Source organism: Erythrolamprus reginae, chromosome 2, assembly GCF_031021105.1.
Source record: "Erythrolamprus reginae isolate rEryReg1 chromosome 2, rEryReg1.hap1, whole genome shotgun sequence".
Classification (NCBI taxonomy): domain Eukaryota; kingdom Metazoa; phylum Chordata; class Lepidosauria; order Squamata; family Dipsadidae; genus Erythrolamprus; species Erythrolamprus reginae.
Genome location: NC_091951.1, coordinates 24,378,369 through 24,398,330, shown reverse-complemented (window position 1 = coordinate 24,398,330; position 19,962 = coordinate 24,378,369). Strand labels below are relative to the sequence as shown.

General features: G+C 43.3%; 1 protein-coding gene across 1 annotated transcript; it reads left to right on the top strand.

Moving 5' to 3' along the window:
• Positions 1-793: 793 nt before the first annotated feature.
• LOC139160018 (zinc finger protein 850-like) lies at positions 794-19,388 on the top strand. The gene is made up of 2 exons (XM_070737518.1): positions 794-866; positions 15,278-19,388. The coding sequence occupies exon 2, from the start codon at positions 15,867-15,869 to the stop codon at positions 18,033-18,035; it is 2,169 nt and encodes a 722-aa protein (XP_070593619.1). The 5' UTR covers positions 794-866; positions 15,278-15,866; the 3' UTR covers positions 18,036-19,388.
• Positions 19,389-19,962: the final 574 nt, after the last annotated feature.

Below are 19,962 nucleotides of genomic sequence, written 5' to 3'. Positions count from 1 at the left end.
AACCCACAAGCTTGGAGAACAAGACTTCAGACTTAAAGAGCTGTCAGTTTGTGCATGGCTCAAGTGTGTGAACTACAGTACACTACAGCTTGAACTTAGAAACAGCAGCTAAAGCGTTCAGCCTGTTCCTTGTCCAATATAACAGGTAAGACTAGACTTTGGATAATACATCTAGTTTTGGTCACCAGGATACAAAAAAGATGTTCGGTTTATAGAAAGACTACAGAGAAAAATAAAGACATTTAAGCGAGTGGAGGGTAAAACATACAATGAAGGATTGTAGGAATTGGGTAACCGAGAGGACTGGGGTGATATGATAGTCTTTCAGTATTTCAAGGGCTGACACAGAAAAGTGGAAGGATGTATGTATGTATTTAAACATGTACAAGATTAGCAGGTATTGGTAAGAACATAAGCAAAAGCAAAACATGTTGAGGTAAATTTGGACAAGAGGACAATAAGACAGGGACAGTAGGCACAATGGTGCTCAGACTTTAGAAAAAAGGCAGAGAAGGACAACAAAGAAATTTACACATTTTATTATTTCACATGGCTCGGCTGCAAAGAGAGGTTGCTCGGAGTCTAAAATTGACTTGACAGCATAAAATCGGTGAGACGATCTGGCAAATGCCATCCGTAGAGAAGGGACAAGCCTGTTTTTTGCCCCCCGTATCAGATAGGCAGCATCTGGGACAGTACCGCAGCGGCCTCTATGGTTGATCTTGAATGAGTTAAAACCATCGAGTACTGTATTGCTAGAAAAGATAGAGGAGAGAAACTTCCTCTTCCGGAAAGGAACCCGAGCGGAGAATGTTGTGCAGAGAGGCGTTGTCGCCTCTTCCAAGGATCGAAGCATCGGCTGGAAGGTGAGTTGAGGGCAGGTCGGATGAGAAGCCGGGAGCAACTCAGGCTGTTTGGTTCCCTGCACGGCGTGGAAGCAGAGAAGCAACTAGAATTGCGGAATGACAGTTGGAAGGGATCTTTGGGGTCATCCAGTCCAGCCCCCTTTTCCAGCAGGAGACCTTATGCATTTCAGGCACATGGCTGCCCAGCCTTTTCCCGAAAGCCTCCAGTGGTGGAGCAGCCACAACTTCTGCAGGAAAACCGGTTAATTGTTCTCACAATCAGAAAACATCTCCTTGTTTCTAGATTGCTTCTCTCCTTGATTGGTTTCCACCCATTCTTTCCTGTTTTCCCTTCAGAGGCTCTGGAGAAATGATTGAGCCCCTCCTCTTTGTGGCAGCCCCTCAGATATTGGAAGACTGCTGGCATTTTAACCTCCTCCTTCTATTCTATAATCAATTCCTGCAACCATCTTTGTATGTTTTAGCCTCAAACCTCCAAAGACATTTGTTGCTCTTTCATTTCTTCCCGTAGTAAGTCCAGTACAGTTGATCCTCTAATTCAGTGGTGCTCAACTTTTCTAGTGCCGGGACCCCTTAATCCAGATCCTCATGTTGCGGTGACCCCCAACCATAAGTCTAGTGCCAATTCTCCCAACAGAGCTTTAAGCTGATTGGCAGGAAGGTCAGAGGGACACCCCCACTGTATACACCTGATTGGTTGGGTTGTAAAAATATGATCCAAGGTGCCAGAATAGAAGCTTTAGTTCCTAACACCGAGGGGGGGGGATTGGTCTTTCCCCTTTTTGTCTTAGGCGACCCTGGTGAAATGGTCATTCGACCCCCAAAGGGGTCCCAAACCCCAGGTTGAGAACCACTGCTCTAATTCCATCCTGTATCTTTTGAGTGATCAGGTTGTGGTTTTTATCATGGTTTCCTATTCAATCAAGGGAATTTCAGTCCAGCCCCCTTTTCCAGCAGGAGACCTTATGCATTTCAGGCACATGGCTGCCCAGCCTTTTCCCGAAAGCCTCCAGTGGTGGAGCAGCCACAACTTCTGCAGGAAAACCGGTTAATTGTTCTCACAGTCAGGAAATGTCTCCTGGTTTCTAGGTTGCTTCTCCCCTTGATTCGTTTCCATCCATTGTTTCCATTTCTGCCTTCAGATGCTCTGGAGAAATGATTGAGCCCCTCTTGTTTGTGGCAGCCGTTCAGATATTGGAAGACTGCTGGCATTTCACCCCTTCTCCTCCTTCTATTCTATATAGATGTAACCAATTCCTGCAACCATCTTTGTATGTTTTAGCCTCAAGCCCCAAATACATTTGTTGCTCTTTCATTTCTTCTCTTAGTAGTATTTATTTATTTATTGATTGATTGATTAGATTTGTATGCAATAGTTGATATAGTATAGTTGATCCTCTAACTCCACCCTGTATCTTTTGGGTGATAAAGTTGTCCTTTTTGTCAGGGTCACTTGCTCAAGCAAGGGATTGAACTACTAGAAGATTTCCAAGGTCCCTTTCAACTCTCTTGTTCTGTTATGGACAATAGTGGATTGATCTGCCACTGTGTTATTTTGATTTTTTAACTTCCATGTGTAGCCCACAAGCACAGTATTTCCTATTGCTTAATCCATCTATGAACCCGATTTGAACTAAAAAGGTCCTATTGAAGACATTTTGGGATGTTGTGAATATAGAATAACAGAGTTGGAAGCAAAGGTCTTTTAGTCCAACCCCCTGTTTAGGGAGGAAACTCTACACCACTTCAGACAAATGGTAATCCAACATCTTCTTTAAAACTTCCAATATTGCAACATTCACAACTTCTGGAAGCAAGTTGTTGCACTGGTTAATTGTTCTAACTGTCAGGAAAATTCTCCTTAGTTCTAAATTGCTTCTCTCCTTCTTTAGTTTCCACCTATTGCTTCTTGTTCCACCCCCAGGTGTTTTGGAGAACTGCTTCACTCTCTTGTTTGTGGCAACCCCTGAAATATTGGAACATTGCTATCATGTCTCCCATAGTCTTTCTTTTCATGTAACTTGACATACCCAGTTACTGCAACCGTTCTTCATATGTTTTAGCCTTGATTCTCTTCTCTGTACACTTTCCAGAGTCTCAACATACTTTCTGCATCATTGCAACCAAAACTGAATACAGTTTTCCAATCGTGGTCTACCAAGGCATTATAAAATGGTATTAACACCTCACGTGATCTTGATTCTATCCCTCTGTTAAAGCAGCCTATAACTGTGTTGGCCTTTTTGGCAGCTGCTGCACATTGCTGGCTCATATTTAAATGGTTGTCCACTAGGACCCCAAGATCCCTCTCACAGTTATTTCTGTTGAGCAAGGTACCACATATACCCTACCTGTGCATTCTGTTTTTCTTGCCTATATGTAGAAGCTTACTTTTTTCACCATTGAATTTCATTTTGTTAGATAGCATTCAATGTTCAAGTCTATCAAGATCCTTCTGCTTCTTGGGCCTATCTCCTAGAGCAGTGTTTCCCAACCTTGGCAGCTTGAAGATATTTGGACTTCAACTCCCAGAATTCCCCAGCCAGCATTTGCTGGCTGGGGAATTTTGGGAGTTGAAGTCCAAATATCTTCAAGTTGCCAAGGTTGGGAAACACTGTCCTAGAGAGTTGACTATTCCTGCCAGTTTGGTGTCATCTACAAATTTGATGAGTTCCCCATCTATCCCCTCATCCAAGTCATTGATGAAATTGTTGAAGAATACAGAGCCTTGGGGGGTACTCCTCTACTTACTTCCCTCCATGTACAGTTCCATTGAGCACTACACGCTAGTGTGGTTGGTCAGCCAGTTTTGAATCTGTATAGTGGTGTTGCTATCTAACCCACATTTTTCTCCTTTATCTAATACAGTGATCCCCCGAGTTTCGCGATCTCGATCTTTGCGAAACGCTATATCGCGATTTTTCCACCCGATGACGTCACTCCCTTCCTTTCTCATCTCTCTCTCTCTCTCTCTTTCTCTATCTTGCTTCTTCCTCTCTCACACTCTCTTCCTCCCTCTCTCATCTCTTTCTTTCCTTCTCTCTCTTTCTCTATCTCTCCCCCTCTTGCTCTCGAGCGGCAAGCGAGCAGCCGGGCGGGCGGGTGAACGGGCAAGCGGAGCGGCCGGGCGGGCGGGTGAACGGGCAAGCGAGCAGCTGGGCGGGCGGGCGAACGGGCAAGCAGAGCGGCCGGGCGGGCGGGTGAACGGGCAAGCGAGCAGCCGGGCGGGCGTGTGAACGGGCAAGCGGCAAGCGATCTTGGGGTTTCCCCTTTGCCTGGGCGGCGGGAAGACCCAGGGAAGGTTCCTTCGGCCGCCCAACAGCTGATCTGCTCCGCAGCGCGGCAGCAGCGAGGAGCCGAAGATAGGGTTTCCCCGTTGCCTGGGCAACGGGGAAACCCCATCTTCGGCTCCTCGCTGCTGCCGCGCTGCGGAGCAGATCAGCTGTTGGGCGGCCGAAGGAACCTTCCCTGGGTCTTCCCCGCCGCCCACACGCAAACTCCACCATCTGCGCATGTGCGGCCATGAAAAAAAGGGTGCGCATGCGCAGATGGTGTTTTTACTTCCGCACCGCTATATCGCGAAAAATCGAGTTTCGCGAGGGGTCTTGGAACGGAACCCTCGCGAAACCCGAGGGATCACTGTAGCAGGTTATGGCCAAATGCCATACTGAAGTCCAAGTAAATTCTTTCGACAGCATGCCTCTGGACCACTAATTTTATCACTTTGTCAAAGTACGCGATAAGATTAATCCCGTTTTTTGAAGATGGGAACTTCCTTAGCACTTTTCCAGTCCTCTGAAGAGTTCCCTGGTGCTTCAGGATCTTTGAATGGCATAGTTCAGTAGTTCTGAGATCTCTGCCATTTCCTTCACAACCTTGGGGTGTAATCCATCCGGTCCTGGTTATTTGAACTTGTCTAGGATTGAGAGGTGCTCACTTACCATTTTCTCCTCTAATTTAACTTGTGTTCTTAATCTGTTATTTGTGGTCGGGTTGTTTTTTCCACCCATTGTGTAAAGGTAGGTGGCATCAGTCATTGTGTGCTCATTTGTCATTAAGTGAATCTTGTGGTCATTAAGCGAACACTGGTTCTTAAATGAGTCCATTTTCCGCTATGGGGCTTTTTAACTGGAAACCAGAAGAAATTGTGCATGCATGTGGCCATTTTAAGCCTAGATCTGAGAGAAATGTTAGCTAGCCTGGTAATAAAACCTTCATAAGCAAACATGCAATCTTGCAGAGCATTAAAATACCCATGGTTCAACTTTGGGCTACATATATTCTCTTCCATCAATAAGAAACAGCTTGATCTTTCATTCCTAGATTTTTCTGGAGGTGCTTAGAAACTCTAGACCAAGGAAGAGCTGATTATTAATTTCAAATCACCTGGGAGTGGAAGAAGGATGACACCATCATTTGTGTACTCAGAGATTGAAAATAGATAATAGATAAATAATGGATTGATTGGGGGAAGGGAATGAGGAACTATTGTCTATTTTTCTCTTCTCATTCAAAATCAGCAAAACAATTATTCAACTTCTAAGCATGAATTGAAAAAGGTTAAATTTATTTAATAAACGAGAAAAATGACAGACAGTATTTATGGATATATTGCTCTTTCTTTCTTTTGCCAACAATATTGCATTGTGTTGAGCACTTGCAATTATTATTGTTCAGGAAAAATCCATTAATCACTTTTACCAGAAAATAAAGCCTAAATTTGTAGTTTATTTTTATTTATTTATTTATTTATTATTTGGATTTGTATGCCGCCCCTCTCCGAAGACTAGTTCCATAATGATGGAAACTAATCAAAGAGAGATGCAACCTAAAACTAAAGAGAAAATGTCCGAGTTGCATTGGAAAGCTACTAGCTAGGCACAGGAATGGGTGACACAGGAACTTAAGCTTATTTCTAATAATCCATTTGAAACCCATTTCTAATAACTTCACATTTAGACAGGTATTCCAATTACAGACTGACTGTTTTAAACCGTACAATTCTTTATGGTCCCTGGGCAGACTCATAAGATCAAACACTTTCTATCTTTGTAGTACCTGAAACTCTACATCCCTGGCCTTCTTCCATTGTCTCACTTCTTCTGAGCTCTGTGGCTCGCACATTACGTTGCATGATACACCTGGTGTATATCCGAAACTTTCTGGTGGTTTTCCTTTGCTGGTTCTCTCTGACCTTCTTGGTAACGGTCTCTCACAATCACTACTTTGTGTTGGCTCTGACTCTGCAATACTTTCAGTGTGTAACTTAATGCTATCCTGCAAAGCCTTTGAACTTCCAGCTTCCTCATTTATTGTGGTCAAACTCAGTTTTATCCTGGTTAAAGAATACTTCAGTGTTGCAATGTATTCTTTCCCCTCCAATGTGCACTCCTAGACGCAACCACTTTAACACATGTAACATTCCCCATATTACCTTTGTTAAGCATAAAATACAGTATGTCTTTTACAATTCCTTCAGCTCAAACTATAATTGGGTGAACAGTGTGGTCAGGTGGTAGGGAAAGCAATTAGAATGCTTGGCTGCATAGCTAGAGGTATAACAAGCAGGACGAAGGAGATTGTGATCACGCTATAGAGCGCTGGTGAGACCACTTTTGGAATACTGTGTTCAATTCTGGAGACCTCACCTATAAATATATTGATAAAATTGTACGTATCCAAAAATGGTGGAAGGGCTTAAGCATAAAACCTATGTCTTCGGAGAGGGGTGGTATACAAATCTAATAAACTAAAACTATCAGGAAAGACTTAATGAACTCAAGCTGTATAGTCTGGATAACAGAAGGGAAAGGGGGGACATGACTGAAACATTTAAATATGTTAAAGGGTTAAATAAGGTTCTGGAGGGAAGTGTTTTTAATAGGAAAGTAAACACAAGAAGAAGGGAGCATAATCTGAGGTTAGTTGGGGGAAAGATCAGAAGCAACATGAAAAAATATTATTTTACTCAAAGAGTATTAGATCCTTGGAACAAACTTTTAGCAGACGTGGTTGGTAAATCCACAGTAACTGAATTTAAACATGCCTGGGATAAACTTATATCCATCCTAATATAAAATACAGGAAATAGTATAAGGACAGGCTAGATGAACCATGAGGTCTTTTTCTGCCGTCAATCTTCTATGTTTCTATACCAATTTTCAAAATCTTACAGTTCTTTTCAAAGAAATTAAATATGTAACTCCCCACACTTAACAAACAAAATTTTACTTTTGAACAGAAATTTCACTGTTTACGTTTGTACTCAAACAAGGAATATTTGCTGAATCAGTCCATTCTACAGGTGAAGCTGCTCCGTCTGCTAAAGTAACATGATTCAATTCAGACATTATCATATCACCATTCAGCAAATCTTCTGAGTTTACAATGTGCTCAGAAGAACCAGAGTCCACAATCCAAGTTGCTTGTTTTGCTGCTTGTGTCCTGAAACCATATACAGTGATCCCTCGATTTTCGCAGGGGTTGCGTTCCCAGACTGCCTGTGAAAGTCGAATTTCCGTGAAGTAGAAATGCGGAAGTAAAACCACAATTTTTGGCTATGGACAGCCAAAAACTACCCCCGCGCACCCTTTTCCAAGGCCGCGCAAGGAGCCGGGCTTGAAGTTGGGGGCGGGGAGAGATGAAAGTGCGGAGGCCAGCAAAGATTGTTTTGAATGTCGGCCGCCCCCGCCCCCCCAGCACTTCCGGCCCCCTCGCCGCTACCCCCCGCCCGATCCACCCTTTCACTGGCTTTATTGGGCACGGGTCCTCCAGCAGCGCTGGCGGCTACGGCTTCTCGTCCTCATTCGGCTGTTAGCTGCTCTGAGCACTTTGAGAATACCCTCCCCTCTCGCAGTCCCTTAGCTGAGAGCGCTTTCATCCCAGCTGTCAGCGAGGGGGCTGCAGGAGAGGCGGGGCAGGCGTTCTCACACAGAGAGAGCAACAGACAGAGCGAGATAGAAAGGAGAGAGGGAGACAGAGAGTGAGAAAGAGAGAGAGAGAGCAAGAGGGGGGGAGTGTGGAAGGTAGAGAGAGAGAGAGAGAGAAATGATAGAAAAAAGGGGTGAAAAAAAGAGAAATGAGAAAATGATTGAAGCAGAGAATGACAGGAAAGAGAGAGAAAGAGAGAGAGAAGTGACTCTTGGTGTTGACGTATGATATCATCGGGTGGGAAAAACCGTGGTATAGCAAAAAAACCGCGGAGTATTTTTTTATTAATATTTTTTGAAAAACCGTGGTACAGTGATCCCCCGTTTATTGCGTCCCCAACCATTGCGAACAGGGTACTTCGCTATTTTTCAACCCGGAAGTCAAAATACCATCTACGCATGCGTGCCCGTGGGCACGCATGCGTAGATGGCAACCGGGAGATCAGCTGCTGGGCGGCTTCCCTGAGTCTTCCCCCTCTTGCTGGCGTCAGCGAGGAGTTTCCCCACCGCCCACGCAAACTCCTCGCTGCCGCCCGCCCTTCGCCCGCCCACGCCGTTCATTCTCGCCGCACAGGCCTGTCCACGCTGTCTCTCGGCGCTTTCGAGCTGAGTCCGGGAGCGAGTTCGCTCCCGGACTCAGCACGAAAGCGCCGAGAGACAGCGCCAAGGAACGGGCCTGTCCACGCTGTCTCTCGGCGCTTTCGAGCTGAGTCGGGGAGCGAGTTCGCTCCCGGACTCAGCACGAAAGCGCCGAGAGACAGCGCCAAGGAACGGGCCTGTCCACGCTGTCTCTCGGCGCTTTCCAGCTGAGTCGGGGAGCGAGTTCGCTCCCGGACTCAGCACGAAAGCGCCGAGAGACAGCGCCAAGGAACGGGCCTGTCCACGCTGTCTCTCGGCGCTTTCCAGCTGAGTCGGGGAGCGAGTTCGCTCCCGGACTCAGCACGAAAGCGCCGAGAGACAGCGCCAAGGAACGGGCCTGTCCACGCTGTCTCTCGGCGCTTTCGAGCTGAGTCCGGGAGCGAATTCGCTCCCGGACTCAGCTCGAAAGCGCCGAGAGACAGCGCCCCCCGGACCCCCAACCCGGGTTTGGGGGGCTGCTAGGAAGCCCCCCATGCCGGCGGCAAACAGCCGCGCCGCCCCCAATCTTCGGCTCCTCGCTAGCGCTGTGGGAGTAAAAACACCATCTGCACATGCGCAGAAGGTGTTTTTACTTCCGCATCGCTACTTCGCAAAAACCCGCTCGTTGCGGGGGCTCCTGGAACGGAACCCTCGCAACGAGCGGGGGATCACTGTATAGCCATTTCGCAAAGTTTGAACTCGCGAAAATCGAGGGATCACTGTACACTGAATTATCTCCTCTCAGCATTCTATCCTTACATCCCTTCTTGGCTTTACTTGGTGATTTGTTTTTGGATGGACAATTCTTTGCAATATGGCCTTTGTTGCCACAACAATAATGAGGAACTAATTTTTATTATTATTATTAATTAGATTTGTATGCCGCCCCTCTCCGGAGACTCGGAGCGGGCTACAACAAAACAATACAAATCCAATAGTTTAAAAAGGCAATTTAAAAACCCTTAATATAAAAAACAATCATACATCTCATACAAACCATACATAAAGCGGAGAAGGCCCAGGGGAATAAATTTCCCCATGCCTGGTGGCAGAGGTGGGTTTGAAGAAGTTTGCAAAAGGCAAAGAGGGTAGGGGCAGTCCTAATCTTTGGGGGGAGTTGGTTCCAGAGGGTCGGGGCCACCACAGAGAAGGCTCTTCCCCCAGGTCCCGCCAGACGACATTGTTTCGTCAACGGGACCAGGAGAAGGCCAACTCTGTGGGACCTAACAGGTCGCTGGGGTTCGTGCGGCAGAAGGCGGTCTCGGAGATATTCTGGTCCGATGCCATGAAGGGCTTTATAGGTCATAACCAACACTTTGAATTGTGACCGGAAACTGATCGGCAACCAATGCAGACTGCGGAGTGTTGGTGTGACATGGGCATACCTGGGGAAGCCCATGATTGCTTTCGCAGCTGCATTTTGCACGATCTGAAGTTTCCGAACACTCTTCAAAGGTAGCCCCATGTAGAGAGTGTTACAGTAGTCGAACCTCAAGGTGATGAGGGTATGAGTGACTGTGAGCAGTGACTCCCGGTCCAGGTAGAGCCGCAACTGATGCACCAGGCAAACCTGGGCAAATGCCCCCCTTGCCACAGATGAAAGATGGTTCTCTAATGTAAGCTGTGGATCAAGGAGGGTGATGGACGGATAGATGGAATTGTCCTTGGGAGTCAAGACCCACAGCCACTCTGTCTTATCAGGGTTGAGTTTGAGTTTGTTGACACCCATCCAGACCCTAACAGCCTCCAGGCACCGACACCTCACTTCCACTGCTTTGTTGACTGGACATTGGGTGGTTATGTACAACTGGGTATCATCAGCGTGCCTAGAATTTGACCTCTGACACCCCACTAACACCGACTGCGACTGACTGGAGAGGTAGGAGGAGAACCACTGAAGAACAGTGCCTCCCACTCCCAACCCCTCCAGCCGGCGCAGAAGAATACCGTGGTCGATTGTATCGAAAGCTGCTGAGAGGTCAAGAAGCACCAGGACAGAGGATAAACCCCTGTTCTGGGCTCGCCAGAGATCATCCATCAACGCGACCAAAGCAGTTTTCGTACTGTAGCCTTGCCTGAATCCTGACTGCTGAGGGCCTAGATAATCGGTTTCTTCCAAGGAGCTGGAGCACCAACACCTTCTCAACAACCTTCCCCATAAGGGGAAGGTTGGAGACTGGACGATAGTTGTTGAGAATGTCTGGGTCCAGGGAAGGCTTCTTGAGGAGGGGGCGCACGAGTGCCTCCTTGTAGAGAGCTGGGAAGGACCCCCTCCCCAAAGAAGCGTTGACAATCTCCTGGACCCAACTCAGTGTCACCTCCCTCCTGGCCGAAACCAGCCAGGAGGGATACGGATCCAGTAAGCAGGTGGCGGAACCCACACCTCCAATGGCCTTGTCCACTTCATCAAGGTTTCTCCTTTACTAACATATTTCACCTGACCTTCCTCATCACATTGTGTCTATCTGGCAGAATCCATCAATTTGGATGTTAGAAAATCCATGTTTAGCAACATTTCTTGGATGCTTTGCAAACTTAAGATGAATGGTACCGAGCTTTTACTTAACAAGGATAACAAGATGTATGTTTTGTGTTCCTCTGGAAATGTCAGGCCTTGGCATTCTAATTCTGCAAACAAACTTTTTATCTTATTCACGTAGTGACTAAGAGAGCCATTTGGCTACAGTTTTAAATTATATAATTGCTGAGGCAAGATAACTAAACAACAGTTTTCTCTGCCTATGTCTTCCTACCAGCTGGCCACCAATCCTGGCTTCTTCCAATTCTTTCTCCAGCTCTGGAACCCTGGAACCTTTTCACTCCAGTACTTGTCCTGTCTCGCCAAACCTGGTTACGCCAGTTTACTCCAGCTCTGGGCCCATAACCTGTCCGATTTGCGTTCGAAGGTTACTGGCTAGGCACAGGTATATGTAATGCAGGAACTGAGAAACTGAAGCCAAATGAAGAATGAAGACAATTCAGTAGGAAATGGTTGAAGAAGTTTTACTCTTCAATGTATCAAAAATATAATCTCTCCTATTCTTCTATTTACAGAAAGTACTTTACTACAAATATAAACCACGATACAGTAAACCAACCCACCCACAAGACTAACCACACACCAGAACTAACCAACCAGCCAACCACTGTAAACGTGCATTGCTTCTTATACTGTTCTAGCCCAATCAGATTGCAGCTTAGTCACTATGACTCATCAGTGTGGCTGCTCTGCATACACACAACATTTTTGCCTTAAATGGAATATTACCTAGAATAGTACTAATCCTTGACAAAAAATTCCTAACAATTACAGCAATCAACCAATGGAATAGCTTCCCTTCAGAGGTTTTGGGTGCTCCATCACTGGAGGCTTTGAAAAAGAGATTCAACGGCCACTTGTCTTAAATGGTAGACTAGAGGGTTTGGCTAGAAGACCTTCAGGGTCCCTTCCAACTCTGTTATTCTGTTATATGTTGTACTCATCTTAATTACAGAAATTCTATCCAGTAATTGGTATACTACTGTGTTTCCCTGAAAATATCTTGTGTCTGGAAAATAAGCCCTATTGAAGAGGTGGGCATCACCAGCACAGGAAGCAGCCCTTCCCTCCCCAGTCAACTAATGGCAGCTGAGCCTCTTAATCACAACCCATGGATCAGCTGAGTTAATTGGGAGCTGCCTCTCTGTTCTATCTCTCCCCAATTTTCTTAGTGCTCTCCAGCCTCCCATCCATCCATCCCCCTTGCCTGCAAAGTCCCACCCCACTTGCAAGAGAGCAACCACCAGGCACCTCTTGCCATGTAGTGACCACCCAGCAAACAACCTTGCCTCTGACCGGGCAGACCACCAATCACCAACTGAGCGGTAAGAGTCCGGTTGGGCCAGCCACCTTCTGTCGAGTCTTGTGGGACCCGGAGCAGAGAGTCTTGCAGAAGCGAACACTCTGGGAGTGCACTTCCCACTCTTGGTTTGTGCGGTACGCGAGGTTCAGTATACCATTGCAACCACGAACGGCAGGACATTAGCTGTGCTGGTATGATGAAGCTTACGGCAGTGCTGCAGTTTGTGCTTGCAATGGCAAAACAAGCCTTGCAAAGTTTGCTCCATGAGGCAGTGCTGACGGGACACATAATGTATATACCGTATATACTCGAGTATAAGTCGACCCGATTATAATCCGAGGCACCTACTTTTGCCACAAAAACTGGGAAAACTTATTGACTCGAATATAAGTCCAGGGTGGAAAATACAGTGGCTACTGGTAACTTATAAAAATGGAATATTCTTCTATTGTAGCTTTTTAAAATTGTTTTTGTAGGAGAATAAAAAAAACACATATGAAGAACGGTTGCAGGAACTGGGTATATCTAATTTAATGAAAAAAAAGACCAGGGGAGACATGATAGCATTCTTCCAATATCTCAGAGTTTGCCACAAAGAAGAAAGAGTCAACCTATTTTCCAAAGCACCTGAGGGCAGAACAAGAAGCAATGGGTGGAAACTAAACAAGGAGAGAAGCAACTTAGAACTAAGGAGAAAATTCCTGACAGTTGGAACAATGAATCTGGAACAGCCTGCCACCAAAAGTTGTGAATGCTCCAACACTGGAAGTTTTTAAGATGTTGGATACCCATTTGTCTGAAGTAGTGTAGGGTTTCCTGCCTAGGCAAGGGGTTAGACTAGAAGACCTCCAAGGTCCCTTCCAACCCTGTTGTTATTATTACATTATGTATTTTTTTTCCTTCCAAAATGTTTTTTATTTCTTGCATCTTTCCTCCTCCCCTTCCAAAATCTTTTTTTTTAAAAAATTCCAAAAACCTCTTAAATATCTTTGGGAATGTTATCTTAATCTTAAAACCTGTTATCTTAATCTTCATTACAATATCATTATAATTTTCTTAATAATTGGGATTTCATATACAGTGGAACCCCGACATAAGAGCTGCTCTACTTAAGAGCAACTCGAGAAAAGAGCTGGGAGGGGAGAGATATTTTTGTTCTACTTACAAGCCCAAATTCGAGATACAAGCGCCAAGGAGCTGTCTCCTGAAGCCAAACGCTAACTTCCACGTTCGGCTTCAGGAGACAGCTGCGAAGCGGCGCGCGTGTTTTAAAAGGTTGCAGCCGGCCTGGGGGGCTCGGGGGGGGTGCTTGCAGCTTTCTTTCTTGCTCTTTTTCTTTCTCTCTTTTACCTTCCCTTCCTCTATTTCTTCTTTTCTTTCTCCTTCCCACCTTCTTCCCTCCCTCCCTCCCTTCACTCATTCCTCTCTTACTCTCCCCTTTCATAAGTTTCCTTGCTTCCTTCCTCTGTTCCTGTCCCTTCCCCCTTTCTTTCTTTCTTTCTTTCTTTCTTGCTCTTTTTCTTTCTCTCTTTTACCTTCCCTTCCTCTATTTCTTCTTTTCTTTCTCCTTCCCACCTTCTTCCCTCCCTCCCTCCCTTCACTCATTCCTCTCTTACTCTCCCCTTTCATAAGTTTCCTTGCTTCCTTCCTTTGTTCCTGTCCCTTCCCTCTTTCCTTCCTTCCTTCCCACCCTCCGTCCATTCATTCACCCATTCCTCTCTTGATCGCTTAAAGCCGGTCCCTGGTGCAAAAAGGGTTGGGGACCTCTGTCCTACAGGATTGGGTGGCAGAGAAGTTGAACATATGTAAATTTAAAAGTTTAAGAAAGTTTACAAGTTAAGTGAAAGAAACTTCATTATTCATTTATATGTACATGTACATTTCTTCATTAAAAACATGTCTTTCTGCATAATTTAGACTAACTTTGTGAGTTTTTTGAGGGCTGGAACCAATTAAAATTATTTACATTAATTCCTATGGGGAAAAGTCGTTCGAGATAAGAGCTGCTCGACTTAAGAGCCCAGGTCCGGAACGAATTAAACTCGTATCTCGAGGTACCACTGTATTCTTTCAAAACAATTGCTTAAATCAAACTTCCATATGATAAATATTCAGATTTTCCATTTAAAACGTATTTCATAAGTTAAAATCATTATTACTATCTCAATAGATCAGTAAATAACAATTGGGGGTTACTCAGTCATTAATTGTAAAATCTTTCTTCTACATGATATTTATCTTGCATAAGGAGAGGCCATACTCTTAAAAAAAGGTAAATCTATTCATATTAATTATGTAGAACAAATGATTAATGACAAAATTCATACTATTATATTATCCTAACCTTTGTATTGTTTTAAACAAGTCAGCATTAACAATCCTCTTGGATAGGATAAGTATAGTTGGAAGAAAAAGTTTAATTACACAGAGTTATCCCCACTTTAAGCAACATTTTCTTACAAAATAACTTATCCTGTTAATCAAATTTAAATGGGTAACTTACATTTTACTTGTACATTTTATTTACTTGTAAAATATTGTTGCTGGCTTGATCAGAAGAGAAAGCCATGGTTCCTTCGTTCTGAAAGTCTCTTCAACCCTCCCGCCCCTTCCCCCAGTACTTCCTGTAGAGGAGGAGCTGTGATTGGTACAGCCTGCTGCCGATCAGATAGCTCTCTCAGTGCCTCCTTTCTGTGTAGAGAAGGAGCTGTGATTGGTTCAGCCTGCTGCCAATCAGGCAGCTGAAGGGTAGCAAGAGCAGAAAGAAAAAAAAACTTCCTGTTGCCAGCCATGAGGATTCTTTCCTCCCTGCCTTTCACATCGGAACCGTGGAGCTTTGGGACAGTTTTCAGGTCAGTGAAAGTCAGTGACTCTAGTATAAGTCAAAGTTGAATTTTTCAGCACATTTTTTGTGCTGAAAATATCGATTTATACTCGAGTATATACGGTAGTTTTCTTTTTTGACATCTTCTGCAATCATTTTATAAACTATTAAAGTTACTCTTTTCTTTCAATCATACAGACAAAGAAGATGGCAATAAGAACACTCCAGACAACTGAGAACAACAAGCAACCTTAAAAAGGAAAGTCCATCAAGCCAGAAAACACAGTATTTTTCATTTTCTTCAGAAAACTCATACAATTCTCCCCCTTCCCCAGCAGATGATCAAGAAATGATTTTAAAAGAGTAGAGTATGTGGAATGGAAGGATACTCTACAGGTGATCCTCAACTTACAACAGTTCATTTAGTACCTAAATGAACTAAATGAACACTAAAAAAACTGACCTGTGACCATTTATCATACTTTCATGTGATTTCTATTTGAATGCTTGGCAGCTAACTCACGTTTCAAATGACAACTGAGTATGCACGAAACGATCCACATTGGGGAGAACCAGTACTAATGTGGCCAAAGCTTTACTCAGAACAGCTCCATTGTGATTCACGGAAGGAACTACATAGCAGAGGAGCCTTACAACATCTCCCTATATACTGAGCATGGCAATTTGCTGATATATTAGAGATCTCACACCCGGGAGAAATACTTTGAATGCTCTGATCAAGGGAAAAGATTCGGTCTAAACTCCCACCTCATGAATACACTACAGAATGTACAAAAAAAAGAAATATGATTGTTCTGATTGCAGGAAATGTTTCACTACAAACTGCCTCCTTTTGATGCACCAGGGAACACATACAGGAGAAAAACCGTATGAGTGTTTGGTTTGTGGAAAAAGTTTCAGTCAGAATTCTCGCTTGGTGAGACACCAGAGTATTCACACAGGAGAAAAACCCTTTGAATGTCCTGATTGTGGGAAAAGTTTCAATCGCAATTCCCACTTAGTGGTACACCAGAGTATTCACACAGGAGAGAAACCCTTTGAATGTCCTGATTGTGGAAAAAGTTTCAGTCAGAATTCCACTCTATTGGTACATCAGAGAACTCACACCGGAGAGAAACCCTTTGAATGTCCTGATTGTGGAAAACGTTTCAGTCTTAATTCCAGCCTGGTAAAACATCTGAGGACTCACACAGGAGAGAAACCCTTTGACTGTCCTGATTGTGGAAAACGTTTCAGTCAGAATTCCACCCTACTAGTACATCAGAGGATTCACACAGGAGAGAAACCATTTGAATGTCCTGAGTGTGGGGAAAGTTTCACTCACAATTCCCAGTTGGTGATACATCAGAGTATTCACATAGGAGAGAAACCCTTTGAATGTCCTGATTGTGGGAAAAGTTTCAGTCAAAATTGTCAACTGGTGGTACACCAGAGAATTCATACAGGAGAGAAACCTTTTGAATGTCCTGATTGTGGGAAAAGTTTCAGTCTAAATTCACATCTATTAAAACATCAAAGGACTCACACTGGAGAGAAACCCTTTGAATGTCCTGATTGTGGGAAAGGTTTCACTGAGAATTCCAGCCTGGTGATACACCAGAGGACTCACACAGGAGAGAAACCCTTTGAATGCCCTGATTGTGGAAAAAGTTTCAGTCAGAATATCACCCTACTGGTACATCAGAGGACTCACACAGGAGAGAAACCCTTTGAATGTCCTGACTGTGGAAAACGTTTCAGTCAGAATTCCAATCTGGTAAGACATAAGAGGACTCACAGAGAAGAGAAATTCTTTGAATGTCCTGACTGTGGGAAAACTTTCAGTCAAAATTCCCACTTGGTAGTACACCTGAGGACTCACACAGGAGAGAAACCCTTTGAATGTCATGATTGTGGAAAAGGTTTCAGTCTAAATTGCCAACTGGTAAGACATAGGAGGACTCACACAGAAGAGAAATTCTTTGAATGTCCTGATTGTGGGAAAGGTTTCAGTCGCAATTCCCAGTTAGTGGTACATCAGAGAATTCACACTGGAGAGAAACCTTTTGAATGTCCTGATTGTGGAAAAAGTTTCAGTCTAAATTCCAACCTTGTAAGACATCAGAGGACTCACACAGGAGAGAAACTCTTTGAATGTCCTGACTGTGGGAAAAGTTTTAGTGAGAAGTCCAACCTGGTACATCACCAGAGGACTCACACAGGAGAGAAACCCTTTGAATGTCCTGATTGTGGGAAAAGTTTCAATCAGAATTCTCACCTGGTGGTACATCAGAGGATTCACACAGGAGAGAAACCTTTTCAATGTTCTGATTGTGAAAAAAGTTTCAGACTAAATTCCCACTTAGTGGCACACCTCCGGACACACACAGGAGAAAAACCATTCCAATGTAGTCTTTGTGGGAAAAGTTTCAGTCTCAATTATAGCTTGGGGATCCACCAGAGGACCCACACAGGAGAAAAACCATTCCAATGTAGTCTTTGTGGCAAAGGTTTCAGTCTCAAATCTAGCCTGGTGATCCACCAGAGAACTCACACAGGAGAGAAACCGTTTGAGTGTCCTTATTGTGGGAAAAGTTTCAGTCGCAATTCCCATTTGGTGACACATCTGAGGACACACACAGGAGATAAACCATTTCAGTGTAATCTTTGTCGGAAAGGTTTCAGTCTCAATTCCCAACTTCTGATCCACCAGAGGACTCACACAGGAGAAAAACTATACGAGTGTCTGGTTTGTGGGAAAAGTTTCACTGAGAATTCCAGCCTGGTGACGCACCAGAGGACTCACACAGGAGAGAAACCCTTTGAATGTCCTGATTGTAGAAAAAGTTTTAGTCACAATTCCTGTCTTTTGACTCACCAAAGGACTCACACAGATCACAATTCCAACCTGGTAAGACATCAGAGGAGTGACAGGGAAGAGAAATTATTTGAATGACTGTGGAAAGGTTTGCATCTCATTTGGAAACCAAGGACCCACAGTATGGGTGGGAAAATGGGGAGCAGGATACTTGAAGTCCAGTGTGAAGTTTCCACAGTCTGTGTTGATTTGGGAAGCCATGTCCACTGCACTTCATTAAGTCCAAGTTCAACACAGACCAGGAGATTTATGGGGATTCTGACTTCAGTTTTCCAGCAGCACATGGCCCACACCATGTCTATTCTAGTCCAACCTTTGTGTGCGTTAGAATAGAATGTGAATTCTTTGGCTTCGCTATTCCTGCTTAGTTTTCTTTTTTAATATTTAATTGCGGACTTGTAGTCTTTATTATCTATTATACCATTGAAATCACCTATTAGACATAAATTTTCCAATTCTAAATGGACCAGTTTTGATGCAAATTATTAAAGAAACTTTTTAAAATCTTTGCACAGTACATAAACAACCACCAGTGATACCTGTGTATCGTATATTTTTACAGATAATATTAATATTCTACCATTCCCTGTCATTGTAAAAAAGTTTTTGCTTCTATATCCTTTTTGACATATACCGCAAACCCTTTTTTTGTTCGCTAAGGATGTATACAATCTACTCAACTTATTATTTTCTAATTGCTTTTCATTTTGTTGTGGAAAATGATTGTGAGGTGTTGCCTGTCTTCTCTGTTGCTAACATACTTTCTATTGATCTCTGTGATGTAGGTGAGGCCGTTGGGAGGGTAGGGTTTGATGACGTTTTCTTAGTCTATTTCTGAATTGTGGTTATAGTTGACATTTTGAGTCAATTGACAATTTCAGACAGTTTTACCATTCATTATCAAAGACTTTATGAGTAGATATATATATTCCTTTTTGTATCTTCTCAATTTCACTCTCTAATCGGTTCTCCTATTGCTTTAATAATTGTGATTTAAGGCTAATTTCTATTCTTCCCTTATTCAGAATATCCCCTCAATTCATTTACTTATAAATCAATTTGTTTAAATTGCTAAATAGTCTAATAATCAATTAATAATTAATATCAAAACTTTTATAAGTATTGCCTGTTAAAAATAGGGACAATATTAATACTAATTAGATCAAAAAATATTTACGATCTGAAGTATGTTATATAATTAATGTTATCTATGTTAAATCTACACAGTACAAAATTTGATTATCTATGGATCACAAGTGCAGAGAGCTTAATTCATATATACTACTATTCAATAACCAACCAAAATTTAATCTTAATAGTATTAATGTAACCTTTCACTTTCTTATTACTATGATATTATGTTTTAATACTAGCTTTTATTCCTTTGAAACAAATAGAAATATTTCTTAATAAAGATGGAAACAATAGTGATATTGATTGTATCAGTAAATTAATTGAAGAATGCTTAATAATACTTACAATCTATGATATCTTATGTAATTTATGTTATCTATATTAAGTCTATACAATGCAAAATTTAATCTACTATAAATGGTACAAGCAACAATTATAATATATATATATTGAAGCTTTTGCTTCTTAATCTCCTTCTTCATCTCTCCTGCACATATCCTTAAATTATCTTCTCAGATGACATCCAACTTTATAAACAAACAATCCTTGCATTTCTCAAGGATTGGACAACTGTTACAATCCAATTTCTGCTGCCACTGGTCGAGCGCTCTAAATTGGTTCTTTATGGGGTATACCGACCCCAAACAGATTGCCGACGACAGGCAGCGGGCATGGGTGTGCGGATGGCAGGCACAGACACGAGGGTTGGGAGTAATTTGCATTTGCCCAGTATAATATTTTGTGTGAGGACATGCTCGACTGCAAGATTTCGGCAATTTTCACTGGAATTTTTGCTTCTGCATATGGATGGAAACCTCTGTTGCCGATCCATTTCCCCTAAAGGGTCCAGTGTTGAGAGGGCTTTTAAGAA

Coding starts and splice junctions, on each gene's coding strand:
- LOC139160018 (XM_070737518.1), top strand. CDS start 15,867: ATGTACAAAAAAAAGAAATATGATTGTTCTGATTGCAGGAAATGTTTC.